We start from the raw sequence: 18731 nt of genomic DNA on the forward strand, positions 1-18731 counted from the left end.
TTGGTCCACTTCCCCAGCTCCCTTCTCAGAGAAAGATGCAATTGTTCATTTGATGACCCTGGTACCTAGCATATTTTCTTTGGGGCCATCTTTTGAATATTATTTTTGTTTAAAGCCAAGTAAATGAATGGGGAAGTTGAAAAACATAATCAGAATGTTATATTGACACTGTTGTAGATTTTCCGAATACCAAAAAATAAGAAATGAAGGGAAATGAGTTTGCCAAAGAGAACATTTTATGCATCTTTATATAGGGCATATTCCCAAGTGGGAAAAAAGTACACTTGGATAAAATAAAATAACAAAATATTTATTGAATATTTTAAATTTATGACATATATTTGTCATATTGAGACAGAACACTCACCCTCAGGGACTTAATTTCTAACCATTTATTTCTTTGCGTGTGTCTTTTTCTTTCTTCCTTATTTGTATCTCTAGTGCTCAGAAGGCACTTTTAGTTACTTGGTAGGAGCTACAAATATTCTGCCCAACTATAGGCATATAATTCCCCTGGAACCATCTCTCTTTCCAAACTCTCTGTCTTGATGACACACCAAGTGATGGCCAGTGGTTGTGTAGGCCCTCGGAGATAGTCTAAGACACCAAGTGAAACATTTAAACTGACTCAACCAGTCCTCCTATATTACCATCAGCCTTGAGTGACCCAGAAATGACTGTTCATTTTGTACCATAGCAATACCGTCAGGGATAACATCCTTCCATTGGCAGAGTAGCATGGGCCCTTTACATAGCCATGAGAAAGGCTGGCCATGTATAGAACATCAAGGTGTGGAGAAAAAAGTTGTGCTGAACATTTTAGAAAAGACCCAGAAATAAGTCCTCAATAAAATTGGTGGTGAGTTATTACTAAAGGCCTATTACAAACCTAAAGTTCCTCATTTAGGAATTTGGAGACTTTGTGCTTCTAGTTGAAGAGATTACAGGGATACAATATTGCTTCCCCAATGTTATATAATAGGTTTTGTATCATTATCTGTATTTTTCTTCAGATTTTGAATTGCAACTTCCATATACTAAACAATTTGAAACATATCTATATCTTTTTTATTATTATTATTATTAATTTTTTGGCCCCCATGAGCCCTGCAGAAGGTATTCCTGGGCTCAGGCCTCGAACTCAGTGGTCCAAAGGCCAGTCAATCCTATTGGCTCCCTGCCTCCTTGGCGTCCTCAAGCCAGCACCAGGCACATGGTAGGTATAAAGCACATGGGAAGTAGCTGAAACATACCTATATCTTATTGGGCTTTTTTTTTTTTAAGATTTTATTTATTTATTCATAGAGACACAGAGAGAGAGAGAGAGAGGCAGAGACACAGGCAGAGGGAGAAGCAGGCTCCATGCAGGGAGCCCATCACGGGACTCGATCTCCGGTCTCCAGGATCACAACCCAGGCTGCGGGTGGCGCTAAACCACTGCGCCACCGGGGCAGCCCTCTTGTTGTGCTTTTATGCTTGTCAGTAAATATTTTTCAAAAATGATCCATTGTATTATTTTTGTTATACTTTCGCCTTGAGTATGAATAGATGGTTGTTGACAAAGTCCTTCCTTAGCTCTGAGTGCCGGATTCAAGGAAAAAATGTTACCCTTCTGAGTCTGAACCAGGCCATACACAGGGTGCTCTAATTTTTGCTCGACAGCCAAGCTTCTCATTGCAGGGCCAAGAGTCTTTATCTTTCATTCCTCCACTCCAATCTCACCCAAGTCCTCTTTCACCAAATAACCACTCCACCACTATTCTCCATTTGCTGCTCTGACCCTTCTTTTTGCCAATCTATGAATTCATACTCTATGCTTCCACTACCTTTTTCAAGATGTTCTACAAATCAGTTGTTCCACAAAATTTCTCCTCGCTCACCAGAGCAGTGTAAATTCATTTCTCCAACTGAAGTGTCCAAATGCCAACAAGACACAATTCAGAAATACCCAAAGATGATGCATATTATAAATATTTGCTTTCTGTATGATTTTCTTTTGCCTCATGTCTCATCTTTATTTTGCTGAACAACTGTGCTTTGTAGTGTATCCTTTCACATGTGTGTTCAGTTACAGAATGGGATATTCATCAGTAGTTTTCAACAATGTCTCTCTGGGAATCTTTGTAAAAACACCTATACCCAGACTCACTCCGGACCAATTAAATCAGAATATCTGATTGAGAACAGCTGCTCTTACAAGGTAGTAAAACAGGAGAATGTTAGTCTAATTTTTCCCTCACATCCTGGGATAAAGAGGGAAAATCCTGACCAGTTTGAAATTATAATGGGAAAAAAAGAGAGAGAGAGAGAGAGACAGAGGCAGAGAAAGTGTTCTGTTGAATCATATGATGAGAAGGTTAGAGGTAAGCAAGAGCTTATCTTTTTCCTGGTCACTATCTTATAAAATTAATAGGCAACTTGTGTGAATGAAGTAGCCACATGGCCCTGTGCCATTATCCATTTTGGGTGAAGCCAGAAGAATATTTATTGTGGTTTAGCACTCTTCTATAGAGAGGCCCTGCACACCCAGGCCCTAAGAGAGCACCTGGTCCCCTGCTGAGTGATAAAACCACCCATGGGGATAGGGAAGACAGGAAGTGCATACAGTGACAGGGCTGTAGTGACTGACTGGATTTGCCATAACCAGGACACCAGACAGGACTTGGGTTATTGGGAAAGACAGCACATTCATTTTGGGATCTGTTAAACATGTAAGTCTCCCCAATAGCCTATTCTCAACAGAGCAGAGAGTGCAATCCTTTAAAAACATTAGATCATATCGCTGTCATTCAAAGCCTTCTGTGTCTCCCTGTTTCCCTCTGAGGCCCTAAACTGTCTACCACTCCCCTCCAGCCCAGCTTTTCCTGCCTTTATCTCGTCCTGTTCTCCTTTCACTCCCTCTGCTCCAGGCTGCTGGCCTCCTGGTCCATTTCTAGAACATGCCTAGTGTGTTCTTTGCAGTTCCCCAGGCCTGAAATGCTCCCCCTACATGGCCTTATACTCTTCCCCACTTCATTCAAGCCTTTACTTCAAGTCACTTCAGAACAGTCTTCTTAGACCCTCCTCTATAAACTGCAGCCCACACCCACCCACCCAGACCATCCAGCATTCCTTCACCCCCTCCTTTCCCTGCTTCATTTTACCCCACAGCATCTATATCATGTCTCTAGGTAATTTATTTGTTGATTTAGTCTGTTGTCTGCCTCTTCCCAGTAGAAACTTAAGCCCCACAAAAGCAGCTGCGCTTTGTCTGCTTTGTACACTGATATATTCCCAGGCTCTGTAACATAGCCAGGCACGTAGTAAGCAATCAAAAAAAAATTTTTAATTAAATTTTCTTAAGTATAGGGATGCCTAGGTGGCTCAGCAGTTGAGCGCTTACCTTTGGCCCAGGGTGTGATCCTGGAGTCCGGGATTGAGTCCCACATTGAGCTCCCTGCATGGAGCCTGCTTCTGTCTCTGCCTGTGTCTCTGCCTCTTTCCCTCTCTGTGTCTCTCATGAATATATAAATAAAATCTTTTTTAAAAAATAAATAAATAGATATATAGATAGATAGATAGATAAATAAATAAATAAATTAATTAATTAATTAATTAATTAATTTTCCTCAGTGTAGTTGACACACAATGTTAAACTAGTTTCAGGTGTACAACATAGTGATTCAACATCTTTATATGTTATGCTATGTTCACTACAAGTGTAGCTAGCAACTGTCACCATACAACACTGTTACAGTACCACTGACTGTATTCCCTGTGTGATACCTTTTATTCTTATAACTTATTCATTCCATAACTAGGAGCCTTTATCTCCAACTCCCTTTTACCCATTTTGCCCATTCCCCTACACTCCACCCCTCTGGCAACTATCCCAGTTTGTTCTCTGTATTTATAGGTCTGATTCTGCTTTTTGTTTGTTTATTCATTTTTTGTGTCTTCTAGATTCTATATATAAATGAAATCCTATGTTTTTTGCCTTTCTCAGTCTGACTTATTTCACTTAGCAGAATACCCTCTAGGTCCATTCACATTGTAGCAAATGGCAAGATCTCATCTTTTTTTAAGGCTGAGTAATGTACCTCAAAAATATTTTTGAGGAATGAATGAATAACTATTCAGCTGATCTATAGCCTAAAAAAAAATTGGAACCAAATGTGTAGATTTTGTCATACAGGACGAAAATTAAAGAGATAATGGTACCTGATTAAGGAAGTCGACGACTTCTAAGGTCCTGACAGTGCTAAGACTTTGAGCTTAGTATTATACACACACATACATACACATCCCATGAGAGCAAAATATACCCAATTATTTTCCTCAAAACAGTTATCTGAGAAGACACTTAAAAAACATATTCTGTGGACAAATGTGTTTGGGAGATGCTGTGTGATTTCACCCTCTTGGATAATTCACAGAGAACAAATATATTGAAGAATCTGAAAAATCTTGCATGTATTAGTCAGGTTCTCCAAAGAAATAGAACCCTGACTAATACGAATTTAGATACCAAGAGTGGTTGCAGAGGAGCAGAATAAGGATGAGTTTCTACATTGGTCCTGAGTTCTCTGGAATTGGATCTCTAATTTGATTAGATTTAAAGATGCTAATTAATCTTTTTCCAGTAATAAATAAAGCACTGATAATGCATGTTGTGATGTGACAATAGACATGAAAAATATCGACTTTGGATATCCCTAATCAAACACTTAACAAGAGACAAGTTTCTGGGTAACTATATGTGAGATTCATTTGAACATTTTTGTCGAACTAACAAGTATAATGAGATTGGTTTGTTGTTCCTAATGTTGCTGGACAAAGTGGGGAAATAAAAAGAGGAGCTGAGGGTTTAAAATTTCCAGCTCAAGCATCACATAAATGACCCACAAGCTTCTATATCTGCTCTGAAAAAGACTTATTTCCTATTGTTGTGGAGCTGAGATTCCTGAAAACTAAACCCAAAATCTCATCATGATAGTGGCTGAATTACAGAATAAACTGAATTCCCACATTGCAGGGTGTCTACTATTAAAGTGAGGACTTTGACTGGGAAGGAATGGGATCCTGGAAATTAGAATGGGGACATATGGGAAGCCCCTGATGAAGCTGGGACTGAACACCTAAATTCTGATGAGTTTTCTTTGCCAGTAGCAGCAGCCTCTTCACTCTGTCATTACAAAATACTATAGACTAGGTATCTTAAACAGCAGAAATTTTTCTCACAGTTCTAAAGGTTAGAAGTCCAGGATCAAAGTGTCAGCATGTTTGGTTTCTTCTGAGGCCTCTCTTCGTGGCTTGCAGATGGCCACCTTCTTCCTGAATCTCACATGGTCTTTCCTCTATATTCATCAGATTAATTAGGTCCCACTCTAACACCCTCATGTTAACTTGATCACTGTTTTATTTTTTTTTAAAGATTTTATTTATTTATTCATGAGAGACACAGAGAGAGAGAGAGGCAGAGACACAGGCAGAGGGAGAAGCAGGCTCCATGCAGGGAGCCCGAGGTGGAACTCAATCCTGGGTCTCCAGGGTCACGCCCTGGGCCAAAGGCGGCACTGCTGAGCCACCTGGGCTGCCCTTGATCACTGTTTTTAAGGCCCTAACTCCAAATATGGTTACACTCTGAGGTACTGAGTGTTAGGACTTCAACATATACATGGCGGGGGGGCGGGGCACACACAATTTAGTACATAACACTGCCATCTTTTAAAAGATTTTTTTTTTTATATGAGAGAGAGAGTACAGAGGAAGAGGGAGAAGCAGACTCCCCACTGAACAGAAAGCTCAACATGAGGCTTGATCCCAGGACCCTGTGATCTTGACCTAAGCCAAAGTCAGACACTTAACCAAATGAGTCACCCTCACGTGCCCCTATAACATTGCAATTTTTTTTAAAGTTTAAGTTTGTTAAAACTCTGCTTCCCAAGAGTCTTTGACTATAGCACTCTTAATACATATGTTCAATTCCATATATGAAAGAATGATGTCCTCACTTTGAATATACTTTAACACTGACCCAGATTTAGATAGCAATACCAATAATACTATTTAAACAACTAAAGTAGGGATCCCTGGGTGGCGCAGCGGTTTGGCGCCTGCCTTTGGCCCAGGGCGCGATCCTGGACACCCGGGATCGAATCCCACGTCGGGCTCCCGGTGCATGGAGCCTGCTTCTCCCTCTGCCTGTGTCTCTGCCTCTCTCTCTCTCTCTCTGTGACTATCATAAATAAATAAAAATTGAAAAAAAATATTAAAAAAATAAAATAAAAAAAAAATAAACAACTAAAGTATAATAATACAATATAGAATTTATATAATGTCTTTTAAATATATTTAATATTTATATATCAACATCAATAATAATATTCTTAATAATAAAAGTTCATTACAAAGTGACAGAGAACTTTTATCCATGTGATTTCATTTGATTAGATATACAGGGTAGATATTATTATCTTTACTTAATGAAACAAAAGATCTCATAAAGAGATCTAAGACTTACCAAGATCATAGAGGTAGTAAATAGCTTCTCACACTACTGATTTCTTTACTCTGTAATACAGTTTTTAAATTCTATATAACACCCATCCTCCCTTACCAATATATCATGGATCTCACTACAGATCAAGACATACTTGAATGGGGATGGTACCATATTAGTTAAGAGCACTTGCTTTGGAGCCAGTCACCCTAATTTCAAAACTGCCTTCACACTCACTGGGCCATGTCATCATGGAAAAGTCATTTAATACCTCTGGCCTTGAGGTATAATACTGATAATAATACTTATCTAAGAGAATTATTAAAAGGATTACTTAATTCATGAAAAATACTTCAAATATTACCTTGCACATACTAAATGCTAATAAATGTTAGCTATTACTACAGAGATGAGAGCTATTACTGGCTTAAATAGCAAAATAGTATCCAATAACACGGATTTAATATAATCAAGTCAATCATTTCCTAATGAGTCCATTTTTGTCATGTTTCACTTCTGAAAAAAAACAAAAAATGAACAATGATTGAAGATTAAAAGAATCCTAAGTGTCATGTTGAAACAGAAGTGAATGAAGAACTCCCAAATACCGGCTGGCCCTGAGCAGATTTCAACAGGGATTGTGTGGCCCGATGGACCTTCTGAGATCAGCAGACTTAGTGTGGAAGTCTCTTAAGAACATGCTATCTCGTGGGACTTTGAGTATTTCCTGGCCCTGATCAGCAACATCTTTTCTTGCAGTATTTTGGCAGGTTTGTCCTTGTTCCCAACCAGATTCAGGAAGTTCAGAAGCACATGAAAACAAACAACACATTAAAATGCTTCTCTCAAATTATTCAAAGTTCAAAAAAAACAAGAAATTATTCAGCAATATTGGGACTTAGCCAATATTTTATCTTATTAATTATATTTATTCATTCTCAATGGATATGCCCATCGTTTTCTTCGCAAGAATTACTTTTCTTTGCAATGATTTTCATTAAACATTTTTCTTGAAGTATATTTAAGTATAGGAGGTGACTAGACAGGGTATCAATGTATTTTGCAAAAATTTACAAGCATTTTCATGACTTGGACTGTTTTGTCCTTTGTGCAACTTTCAAATTATGCTTGCTTTGTTATTAAGATCATTTTTAGTGATTACTATTGTTCTGAAGATCATCATGATTTTTTTCCTAAAAATCCATTCCCTTTATTTCAATTATCATAGTTGGATGAATCACAAGCCAACAATGTAACATGCCTTTTTCCAAATTTTACTTCTCATTTAAGATCTGTCTAAATATCTGCTCCTTAATATAAAAAAATCCTTCCCAATTTCCCAACTCCACATGATATCCAAATTAATTGGCTTCTATTTCTTATTATAGTCACTTGACTAAATTCAATGGATTTGTTTCAATCATCATTTCACTTACCCTTTCAGGAAGATTTAATTGAAAACCATTCCCTCCCTCTTGAATTACTATCTTCTGTGACACAACAAGTTTCTGGATTTCCTCTTACCTCCATGGCTTCCCCTTCTCCTTATAAACTCCTCTTCTAACCAGATATTAAATGTTATAGTTGCTTAAGGCTGGATGTTGGACTCTATTCATTTCTCACTTCACTTCCTGGACAACTTCTTACATGCCCATAGTTTTATTTGACTTATAAATTTATATCTCCATCCCAGACATTCAGACCCATGTATCTAGCAGCATACTTGACATTTTTGTTTTGAAATCTCAGGAACACATAAACTCAATGTGACCAAAGTTGAGCACATGAACTTCTCCCCAAATCTGGTCCTTCTGGAATTCCCTTTTTCTGTAATAAGCACAATCAGTCATCCAGTTATGCAAGCCTGAAATCTAGGAATTATCCTTGATATTTCCTTCTCCCTCAGCCCTCATATGCTATTCCTCATCATGTGTCAATTTTACCTACTAAATATCCCTAAAATCTATTCATCTCTCTACCAATACCACCACTCTACTCCAAGCTACCATCCTTTCTCACCTAGACTATTATAATGATCTCTTAACTTACCATTCTTGGTCCTCCCAATCCATTCTGCATAAGTTGTTTTTTCAGAGTGCAAATCCGATAACATCATCTTCCCCTTAAACTCATCCATGACTTCCTAATTCTCCTGGTATAAAATAAAACTCCTCAGCCTCCTTTGCCCTACAAAGTCCTGACACCTGTCCAACCTCAATTTACACCATGCCCCATCACACCCACTTTGGTCTTTTTGCTGTGATACACTTGGTCTTGTTAGGGTACCTCAGATATGCCATCCTCCTGCCATAGGACCTTTGGAATTTCCATCTGCCTGGATTGCTGCACTCGGGGTGATCATGTAAGATCCAGTCACAATACTTCTGAGTGTGAAAGGGGTACTATTACTAATTACTCCAGGCAAAAACAACAGGTGTAAAACAAGCTTTTCCAGGTAAAACCAGGACATATGTTCACCTGAAATTAACTTGCATTCATTCAACAGGTCCCAGATCAAATGTCACCTTCTCAGGGAAGATCAAAACAACCTCCTTGGCAAGGTGAAGTCCATTTTAAGTTTCTTAACACAACATCTCTCTTTTTTGTTCCACTATCTGAAGTTGAAACTTTACACTTATGTGCATAATTGTTCTTTGATGTCCTCTCCAGTAGACTAAACTCCATGAGACCAAGACTATTCCTAAGGTTCTTCACTATTGGATTGTTTGCCAAAATTACCATGTATCACAAATATCACATGCATTAAATATCATTTCTCAAATGAAGAACATAAAATGATGCTTCTTTGATAATTTCCTTTTTTCTGTGATTGGCACAATCAACCATTCAGTGATGCAATGCAGAAATTTAGGAACTATCCTTGACACCTTCCTCTGCCTCACCCCAGAATTCAATTTCTGCTCATGTCCAGTTTCTCTGTACCCTCCTCTCTCTTCTCTTTGGCCTCTGCCTCTCTCTCTCTCTCTCTCTCCTCTGCACCTCTCCTGCTGTGTTTGTATACATATATTCTTTTTTCCAGAAAGTTAACACACTCATCAGATACAAAGGACATCTCTTCAGAAACAAGTAGTTTCTGAAACTAGCGCTGTTCATTTAGGTCTCTTGTCTGTAAGAAACTTGCTTACAAGAAGGGCCTTTCAATGTAAAAAATTATATTTAATTTAATTACACTTATTATAACAAGCACTGAATAATATATAGAATTGTTGAATCACTACCTTATACACCTGAAACTCATATAAAACTGTATGTTAACAATACTGAAATTCAAATTTTTAAAAAATTTTAAAATGGTATTTAATTTAAAAATTAAACATTAAATATCTTTCAATTTTATCAACTAAAACATTGCTAGGAAGCCATTCGAGGCATAAAAATTTTCAAGTTACTTATCTATATAAAATCATAAATCCTACAATGCTTCTGAGAGAAGGATCCAAATCCAAATATTCCAGTACCATCAAATGTTATACTCCTCTAGCATGTACCGTATTTGCTCATTTCTGTGACTCTTTTCTAGATGATTAATTATCTGAGTGCCAAGATGACATCCTATGGACCTTTGTATTTCCCTTTTTCTCACGTACTTTCTAACACTTTGTAAAATGTTATGAATGAGCATTTGTTGAAATGAACTGAATTAATCTAGGGTCTCCTCAGAACCTGCCCTGGAATTGGCCCTTTTGCTGACTCACTTACCCAAAAGTTTTACTGACCTGCAAGAATCCTAGATCTCCAGCAGGGTCCGGAATTCCTGTGGTCTAACCTGCACCAGTGGGGACTCATGGGCTCTCACATCATGGGTCACATCATTCCTGTCATACTGGGCTTCAATGCTCCTGTGAAAAAGCACCAGGATAAACATTTGTCTTTCCTCAGGACATTGCTTTGGTACTCACTTTTATAACTCTAAACTACCCAGCAGACAGAGGAGAAATAGCTTGGGAGATCAAAGGAAACCATGAATAATGTCATGAGTGATCGCACTGGTCACTGCTGTGGAAAATAGAGATAGTGACCCCGTATAGCAGTGGTTAGAGATCAAGTGCTCCCGAGGCCACCTGGCTTCTAATTCCAATTCAGTCACTTACAAGCAAGCTCTTTGCATTCCTGGATACAAGAGGGGATAATACACACACCTCCTTCAGGAGAACTGTCATAAGGACTAGACAAGCTCATACATGCACAGTCCTTAAAACAGTTTCTGGGACGCCTGGGTGGCTCAGTGGTTGAGCATCTGCCTTCAGCTCAGGGCTTGATCCTGGGGTTCCAGGATCAAGTCCCCCATCAGGCTCCCTGTAGGGAGCCTGCCTCTCCCTCTGCCTCTGCCTGTGCCTCTGCCTCTCTCTGTATGTCTCTCATGAATAAATAAGTCAATCTTAAAAAAAAAAAAAAAGCTTTAAAACAGTTCCTGACTTAGAAATCCTCCTAAATAATACCGACTATTGTGGGAGGGGGAAAAGAGGGAGCAGGAACCTCAAACGAACAATACCTAAGTAAGAATAATAGTTACTATTTTTTGAGTGCCTACTTTGTGCCAGGCATGATGAAGAGGTGGGGATGAACAGGTGCAGATCTACATGTATAGCTGTAGCTCTACCACTTATTTAAAAACGACAGACTTTGCTTTGATGAGATTCTAGAATTAAAGAGCATTATCCCAGGAATAAGTGAATAATGTGCAAGCTGAGCATTATCCCAGGAATAAGTGAATAATGTGCAAGCTTACAGTGGTGTTTTCATTACTTAAACAGACCCAGATCACATATTCCCTAAAATGACTCTGCAGATTATTCCCTTCATTCTTAATCTTTATAAGAAGACATGTTCTTTGTTTTCTTTCATAGCTTCTTGGAATTCTCTTCAGGCATTTCTGCTGCTGCTTGTTCAATATCTGTTTTTATTAGACTCCTGTGTTCCTGGTGATTGTAACTTTTCCCCCCTCACCTTTTTTTCCTCATATTCCCTCTGTAAAACCATCAAGATGAAGAACATCTAGTCTGAGTTGAAACCTACCTCACCTACTTTAGAAAATAAAGGCACTGTTATTTATATATTCACTTTTGTAACATTTGGGTCCCGAGATGCACCTTCATCATAAAGTATTTAATAATTCTAAGCCAAAGTTGCAAGGTAGTATATATACTATTATTCGGGCACTCCAACTTGGTGAGATTTCTCTTTTCTCTAATTTTGATATAAAGATCAAGGTTTTTAAAAAGAAAAAGAAAGAACTTTTTTTCACATGCAAGGAAAACTTTATTCTGTTCCTTTTGCCAAAAGTGTGGTTTTGGACAAGTAACTCCTGGTTTGTCTCTTTACTACACGTGAAGAAACCCTCTCAGCAACCCGTGGATGCACAATTAGTGCAACAGATCAATAGACAGGAAGCCTCAAACTCAGCCAGTTCAACACATAGTCCTTAGTGACCAGACAGGTCCAGCCTTACTCAAAAAAGAAAAGCAGAAGATTGAAGCCCCAAATGGGAAGTCTTGCCTAATCAGCCATCCTGGATCTCCTGCAAGCTCACAACACTCTGAGCAGTCATCTCTGCCTGCGTTATCTAACCTGGCTGCCTGTACTGTCCCATAAATCTACAGAGCGATCAAATTGCACAGCCTTTCTCCTCTTTGGCTAGATAAACATCTCAGGAGAAATAACTCACTTTGCTAATTGAGAGTAGTCATCTGAACTATTTGAAGCCACCAGCTGAGGCAGTGCAGCCTGGTGAAAGCTCCTGGCTAAGATTTGGGGGTCTGGGTTGTCTCTGCCTTCATCTTGCAAGTTTATTGTAGTGTCATGAATTAGTGCTGTCTAAGGAAGCTCAGAGGAATACCTTTCATGAGAGCCTCTCCTCTCCCACCATATTTGGGCCACTTCATGGTGGCATCTTTCTCACACCACCACCAGCTCAGCTTCCTCGTTCACAGGGGCACTCCTGCTGTGACTGTCCCTCTGTGTTTCCTGCAGCTGTTATCATTGCCTTCCTCATCATCTCAGATGCAAGAGGAGCACAGTAGCCACTGCTCTATTCCTTTCCTACCCCTTTTCCCCACCCTGAAATGACCTTGACCCCACGCCTGGGGCTAGCGTCTGGTTCGCGTCCTGTGGCCCGTGCTTCAGCCACTGTAGGTTGTCATGGCTGCCAGAGCCTCCACCATCTTTGCCGCTTACATAAGAGGCCACATAACGTCTGCTCCCGGCGCAAACTTTTATTAAGCAGAGACAGCCCGAGACGCCAAGTGGGCAAGAGGTCCACCCCGGAACCACGGCCCCTGGGAGGGTGAGTGGCTGTCTCCGGGTCTTGGCTCCCACAACCACTCAGCTCAGCTCTCTGCCTGTGTTTACAGCCTTAAATACTCGAGGACGACATGTTATGTTTTCGGCCTGAAGAGGCAAAAGAGAAGCAGCCCTTTCAAAATAAGAATTCCCCTGCTGTTTGTTTCATTTTGGAACACAATAAGGACAGGCTGAGGACAGGACTCTGAGCTGTCAACACTTCCGACCCAGCTTCCATAGCACCTTTCACTTGCCAGAAAAAAAGTTGCTTAAGTTAAACAAGGGCCTAATGAATAGTCAAAATAATTGTTTAGCTTGGATATAAGGCCTTAGGTAAATAGATGATTGCCTGAGACCATAGGCCAGGAAAAGCAGTTCAGCAGGACGCCACTTGTTCTGTTTTTCGGACATCAGCCCAGTGGCCTCTGCTTCTCCGGGGACGGTTGTTACTGAATTATTTCTCTCTTCCCATGAGCATATTGAAGCAATTTAGTATCAGAAGGGGCTCATAAAAGCAGAGAGCAAGGAAGAGAACTTTCAAACATGAATTTCACCTCAGTAGAGTCTCCAATAAATAGAAGGCTCAAAATATGGAATGTTTGGCTTGTCTGAATTTAAATTTTCATGTTGAAAAATTTCTAAAATGTTTCGTTAGCCCACTTGCCATTGTCCTGCCTCCTGCCTTACTAGTATTTTTAACATGATTTCATCCTTTTTAAACACTATTATTTACTACACCTAAAGACCATCATTAGGTTTATGAGTAATCCACTTCCAAGACTGTAATTGTAGCTATAGACAGAGTAAGCATTGAAAAGGAACCTTTCAGGTATAGGTTTTGCAGTTTGTTGTTGTTACTGTTGATTTGTTTGGTTTTGTTTGTTTAAGTATCTTTGCTATCAACTTGCTTCACTGCTTCTTTTTCCTCAAAATGGTGTTACATCATGAAAATTTTATTTAATTAAGAGCTTGATGAGATTAGTTGCTAGGTAATTTCAGTTCTACTGAATAATATTTTTAATAATTGCTTTCCATCTTTTACTTGAAAATAATAGATGCCTTGTTGATCCAGAACAGGATTTGGTTGTCTTACTCTTCATGCCCATTTCCGCTGCACTGCTATTCAAATAAACAACATCTATCTGATTGAATCTCAAATTCATCAAGGGGGTGGATCCCCCTGGCATTCAGGTTCCAGGAATCATGATGAATATATCGTTGGTTTATTGGCAAATAGCAATCAAAGCATACACTGGACAATAAAAAGTGAATGCTTAACTATTTGTACAATTTTTTACCCTGATAATATAGGAGAGGGGTTAAGAACATGGGATTTATGGGTGGCTCAGTGGTTGAGTGTCTGCCCTCCACTCAGGTCATGATACCAGGGTCCTGGGCTCGAGTCCCACCAGGGTCCTGGGCTCGAGTCCCACATCAGGCTCCCTGCATGGAGCCTGCTTCTCCCTTTGCCTGTGTCTCCATCTCTCTCACTATGTCTCTCATGAATAAATAAAAGCTTTAAAAAAAGAAAAAAAGAACACAGGGTTTAAGAGTCAATTTTGAATTTGAGCACAAGCTCCACACTTACTAGTTTTGTGAGCTCAAACAAATTGTAAAATTTCCATTGGCTTGAGTTTTCTCATCTGCAAAATGGTCCAATAAGAACACCTACTTCCCTAGGTTGTTGAGCAGATGATATTCAATAATGCATCTGAAACGCTCAGTACAGTGTAAGGATTCAATAACCATAACCCATCACGGTATTTTCATGCATTGTAATTTTCTCATAACAACCCTCTGAGGTAAGCAAAGCTGCAGTCATTATGCTAATTAACTTAAATATTAGAAAACCAGACCTCCAGGTGGTTATTGATTTGCCAACAACCACCCAAGATGGTGAAATATTGATCCTCTCAGTAACAGGAGTCTAAATTACTCAAGCATTGTCTTCCCTTTATCCATTCTGCCATGTGGTGCTGTCTCCTCGAGGTTTCCCTAAACCCCTAAAGCCTTATAAGATAATGGGCATCCTCTGCCTTAGACTGGCAGATGGACAAACGGTATACATTTTGGCAGATGCTTTAAAACCTCTATAGATATTACAGACATTTTCTGAGGAAATGATACCTTCTGAACTGCAAAGTCATAAAGAATGCTTTGCTAATACTGAGAAAAAAAATCCCTACTGGTCAAGGGATTTCCAATTGGTGAGCCTGAAACCCCTCAGAGAAGTCCTCAGGGATGACACAACTGGTCAACAAACCTAAAGCCTAGCCAATTTTGTAAACCAAATGAATACAGTCTCATCCATGCATAAGTTTTGAAGTATATGTCTATCTTACTGTCATTTATAAAATATACATTATTTAGACAGTGCTGAATTTATTATATCATTTTGACATGCTGTATTTTCTCAATGTCTGCTAAATTTCACCTTCTATCATATGGGGGTCTGTGATTTATAAAAGAAAACAGATGTGCACACTCCTTAAGGTTAGAAACCAATGGTATTGGGGAGAGAGCTCTGCATTAAAGTTTAGCAACCTAGATTTAAGGACCAGCCCTACTAATTCTAAGCTTAAAGGACCATAAACTCAGGCAGTCAGTTAAAGGCAATAGCTAGCTACTGAGTGCCATTAAAGATTTATTTATTTATTTATTTATTTATTTATTTATTTATTTATTTAAGGGGGAGGGGCCGAGGGAGAGAATCTTCAAGTCTATTCCCCACTGAGTGCAAAGCCTGGTGTGAGGCTTGATCCTGGGACCCTGAGATCATGACCTGAGTCAAAACCAAGGGTTGAATGCTTACCCAACTGAGCCACCCACGCATCACAAATGAATGCCTTTAAAGAGTCTGAGCCCTGAGCTGGAAAAGGGTAGGTGAACAACAGTTCTTTGCTTTCTTCCCTGAGCCCCCTTTGTCTCACCTATAAAGTAAGGAGAACACAAGACTATTGTGAGGATCCAACGAGATAAACAAGAAAATAAATATCCTGTGATGTTTATGAAAGTGCTTTGTAAACTCTCTGGAGTGTTATAAACATGGGGTGTTCAAGACAAGCTGCTGAAGACAGAAAAACTCTTCAACTCTCCCCAGTGGCTTTCCTATAACTGCTGGCCATCCACCCCAGGAACTTGCCAAATGCAAACAGCGTTCTCTTCTTCAATGTCAGATGATTTTCATACTTATAAAAATATTTTTCTATCTCTTTCCTCCTCATCCCACTTTGCTTTATTCCATAAATTGTAACATTCTTTAATATCAGGATGGCACTATAATATCCGATTATATAGAGCATTAAATAAAGTACCAATAAAAGATTCAAAGCACAGAATAGCCTGGGGGCTCACAGCTTGCAGTCTGTAAGCCCAAATACACACAACATCCATCTGTCAGGGATATTTTAAACACTGCCGATGGTGTGGGTTACTGCTGAGGGGAATCTCACCCAAGCCTGCTTAACTCCAGGAGGTAGGAATGGAGGAGAGAAGACTCCTCTACTCATAGGCTGACGCCCCACGGCCACCTCGCATCGGGGAAAGAGTGGTTTATGGGAGTGGACTCTACTCATGGACCTGAAACCTTCTCTGATTCAGTTCTTCCAGAAATAGAGTAAATCTCATGTATTTTTACCTCTCCTCTAATTCCATATTTTATGTACCAATTGGCAAATCTTGTCTTTATATTTATTTATTCTTGCCAACAGAAGACATTCCCTTAGAGTCTGCTATGTGCCATACAATATACAAAGCACTACGGAAAAACACAAAACACAAAAATATGCATAATCCTTGCTTTGCAGGAGTTTAGAAAGAAGTAAACACAACATTTATTGCAAGGTAGTAGCAACTGTTATTTTAGATTCTCCAACAAATGACACTTTAAGAGAGGCAGCTGAGGCTAGGAGAAATAAATTTCCCAAGATCGTACAGGTAGCATATTACCCATGGTCTGTTTCATTCTAAAGTTCGTGTTTTTTCCATTCAACTTCTTTACCTCCCTTGATCGGGAAGGCAGAGGACACATCACAAAGGAAAGTGAGTGCAGACATTAAGGGAAACCTACGAATGAATGAGTTCTACAAAACCCTACTGACTTGTTATGTACACGGGTGACAAAGTGTCTGAAGTCCCTGGAGCTGGGCTGGCCTTCACCGAGCGGATTCTAAAGCAGATCAGTGGTACAGCCTGAGGAACAGGACGGTGGACACCAGTCAGAAAACAACAGTGCTAGAACCAAGAGAAATAACACCGGGCAATTAAACATTCTAGTAAGAATTAACACTACCATCCCAGGACACCATTTGTCCTCCCACATTCAGATGTCTCATCTATGTGGCCCTCAGACTATGGAAATTTTGTAGATTACTAAAATTTTCACAGATCTATCTTCCAGGCAAATCTAAAAGGGAGCAGGGTGCTGCTTTGCTCTATAGAGTATTGCCAATTCCATTACACTCAGCATTCATTAAATATCCCTTCTCATAGCTCTCTCTCATGCAAGGTAAATGGAAATCATTTTCCTCCTGACATTTGGTGTTGGTTCCAGTGACCTAAGTGGGTAAGAGCATTTACAGAGGAAAAGTGAATACGCTTGGCAACGTTTTTAAACATTTGTTTGGATTTTCTGTTTTTTAGGAGATGTACGACTAAAGGGTCAGACGGGGGTTCCTGCTGAACGCCGTGGCTCCTACCCATTCATTGACTTCCGCCTACTTAACAGTGAGTAATCAAGTGTACCTGGAAAGGAACAAACGTTTTCTTAAAAAAAAAAAAAAAAATCTCACTTCCTTCTGAACTTCAAAACCCTCGGAGGTCTGCCTTCCTTCCTCCAGGTCTCCCCTCCCAAATGGAACTTAACCCTTTGTCTTTAGATTTCCTCCCTAGCGAAGTGATTCTGGCACTGCCAGACTTCCAGACTTTTAGTGAGAATCAAATGAGACCATGTAAGCTTTAAAAATGTAAGTCTTATGTTAACTAATTAGAATTTAAATAAAAATTTGGGGGGAAAATGAAGTTTAATAGAGTGGGGAAAAATAAAATTAAAAAATCTAAGTCTTAAGAACTGTGAAGCCCTATACAAGGAAGCTTATTCCTGTCATTAACCAGCACCTTCTTTCCACCCTCATCCAAGATTAGACCAGATGAAATTCTATTTTATTGTTAAAATCCTACAAGGAAACCTATTCTATAGCTCTTGTCAGATTCTCACCTTCCTTATCTAACCGAGGTCCCTGAAAGGTGGTTCTCACATCTCTGTGCTTGCTGCTTCATCCATTACAAATACCTCAGAAAGTCATTAATTTGTACCTTTCCCCTTCATATACTACTCCTTATTTGGAGTTTTGCTCAACCTCCAGTTCATAATTATGTTAATCTCAAATTCCTTTGGAAACCCAAACCAGTGACCAGTCACCCTGCCTGCTTTCATGTCTTCTAACTATGGGCAACCATCTGGCACTTTGGACTTAAAGGGCCGATGGAGGGAAAAAGTGGATAAATTTCACAGTTTGCTCCAGATTTTCAGTGTTTGGTTCTCACATCACTTCCCATCTATAAATTTCAAACTGCTGGCTTGCACTCACATAGCATTACTTTCCTTTGGAAGAAGCAAGTTCAGCAAAAGAACAATTTGACTTATCTTGACCCCTAAAAATTACTAGGAGAAGTCAAAACTTGCTATCTTTAGATCCTCAAAAGCTCAGTAGGGAACGGAGATGCTTATACTCTCCCTCGCTCATTAAGCTTCCATATCAATGTGCAATATCTATTTTCTCAGCTCTTTCTGGGACACAGAGACTTGGAGAAACCTTTCCATACTAGAGATAACCTCCTCAACCCAGCCCCAAACAATACATTCTAGGAGACACAGTTGATTTGCTAAACCAATGCAATATTGGCTATACTGGGGAGATAGTGGGGAGCTCTGATGGTATCTGTTACCGTT

General features: G+C 39.4%; 1 protein-coding gene and 1 long non-coding RNA gene across 6 annotated transcripts in view; one reads left to right on the forward strand and one right to left on the reverse strand.

The window, feature by feature from the left end:
- The window catches only part of PDE7B (phosphodiesterase 7B), a 312454-nt gene that overhangs the window by 214491 nt on the left and 79232 nt on the right, over nt 1-18731 (forward strand). For all 5 annotated transcript variants that reach the window (XM_077894264.1, XM_077894271.1, XM_077894275.1 and 2 more), the window contains one exon: nt 17423-17506. In XM_077894264.1, the coding sequence (XP_077750390.1) occupies nt 17423-17506 (84 nt within the window). The remainder of the gene's footprint in view (nt 1-17422; nt 17507-18731) is intronic.
- The window catches only part of LOC144311622 (uncharacterized), an 84376-nt gene that overhangs the window by 39529 nt on the left and 26116 nt on the right, over nt 1-18731 (reverse strand). The gene's annotated exons all lie outside the window — the stretch shown is intronic.

Source organism: Canis aureus, chromosome 1, assembly GCF_053574225.1.
Source record: "Canis aureus isolate CA01 chromosome 1, VMU_Caureus_v.1.0, whole genome shotgun sequence".
In the NCBI taxonomy this organism is placed as follows: Eukaryota; Metazoa; Chordata; class Mammalia; order Carnivora; family Canidae; genus Canis; species Canis aureus.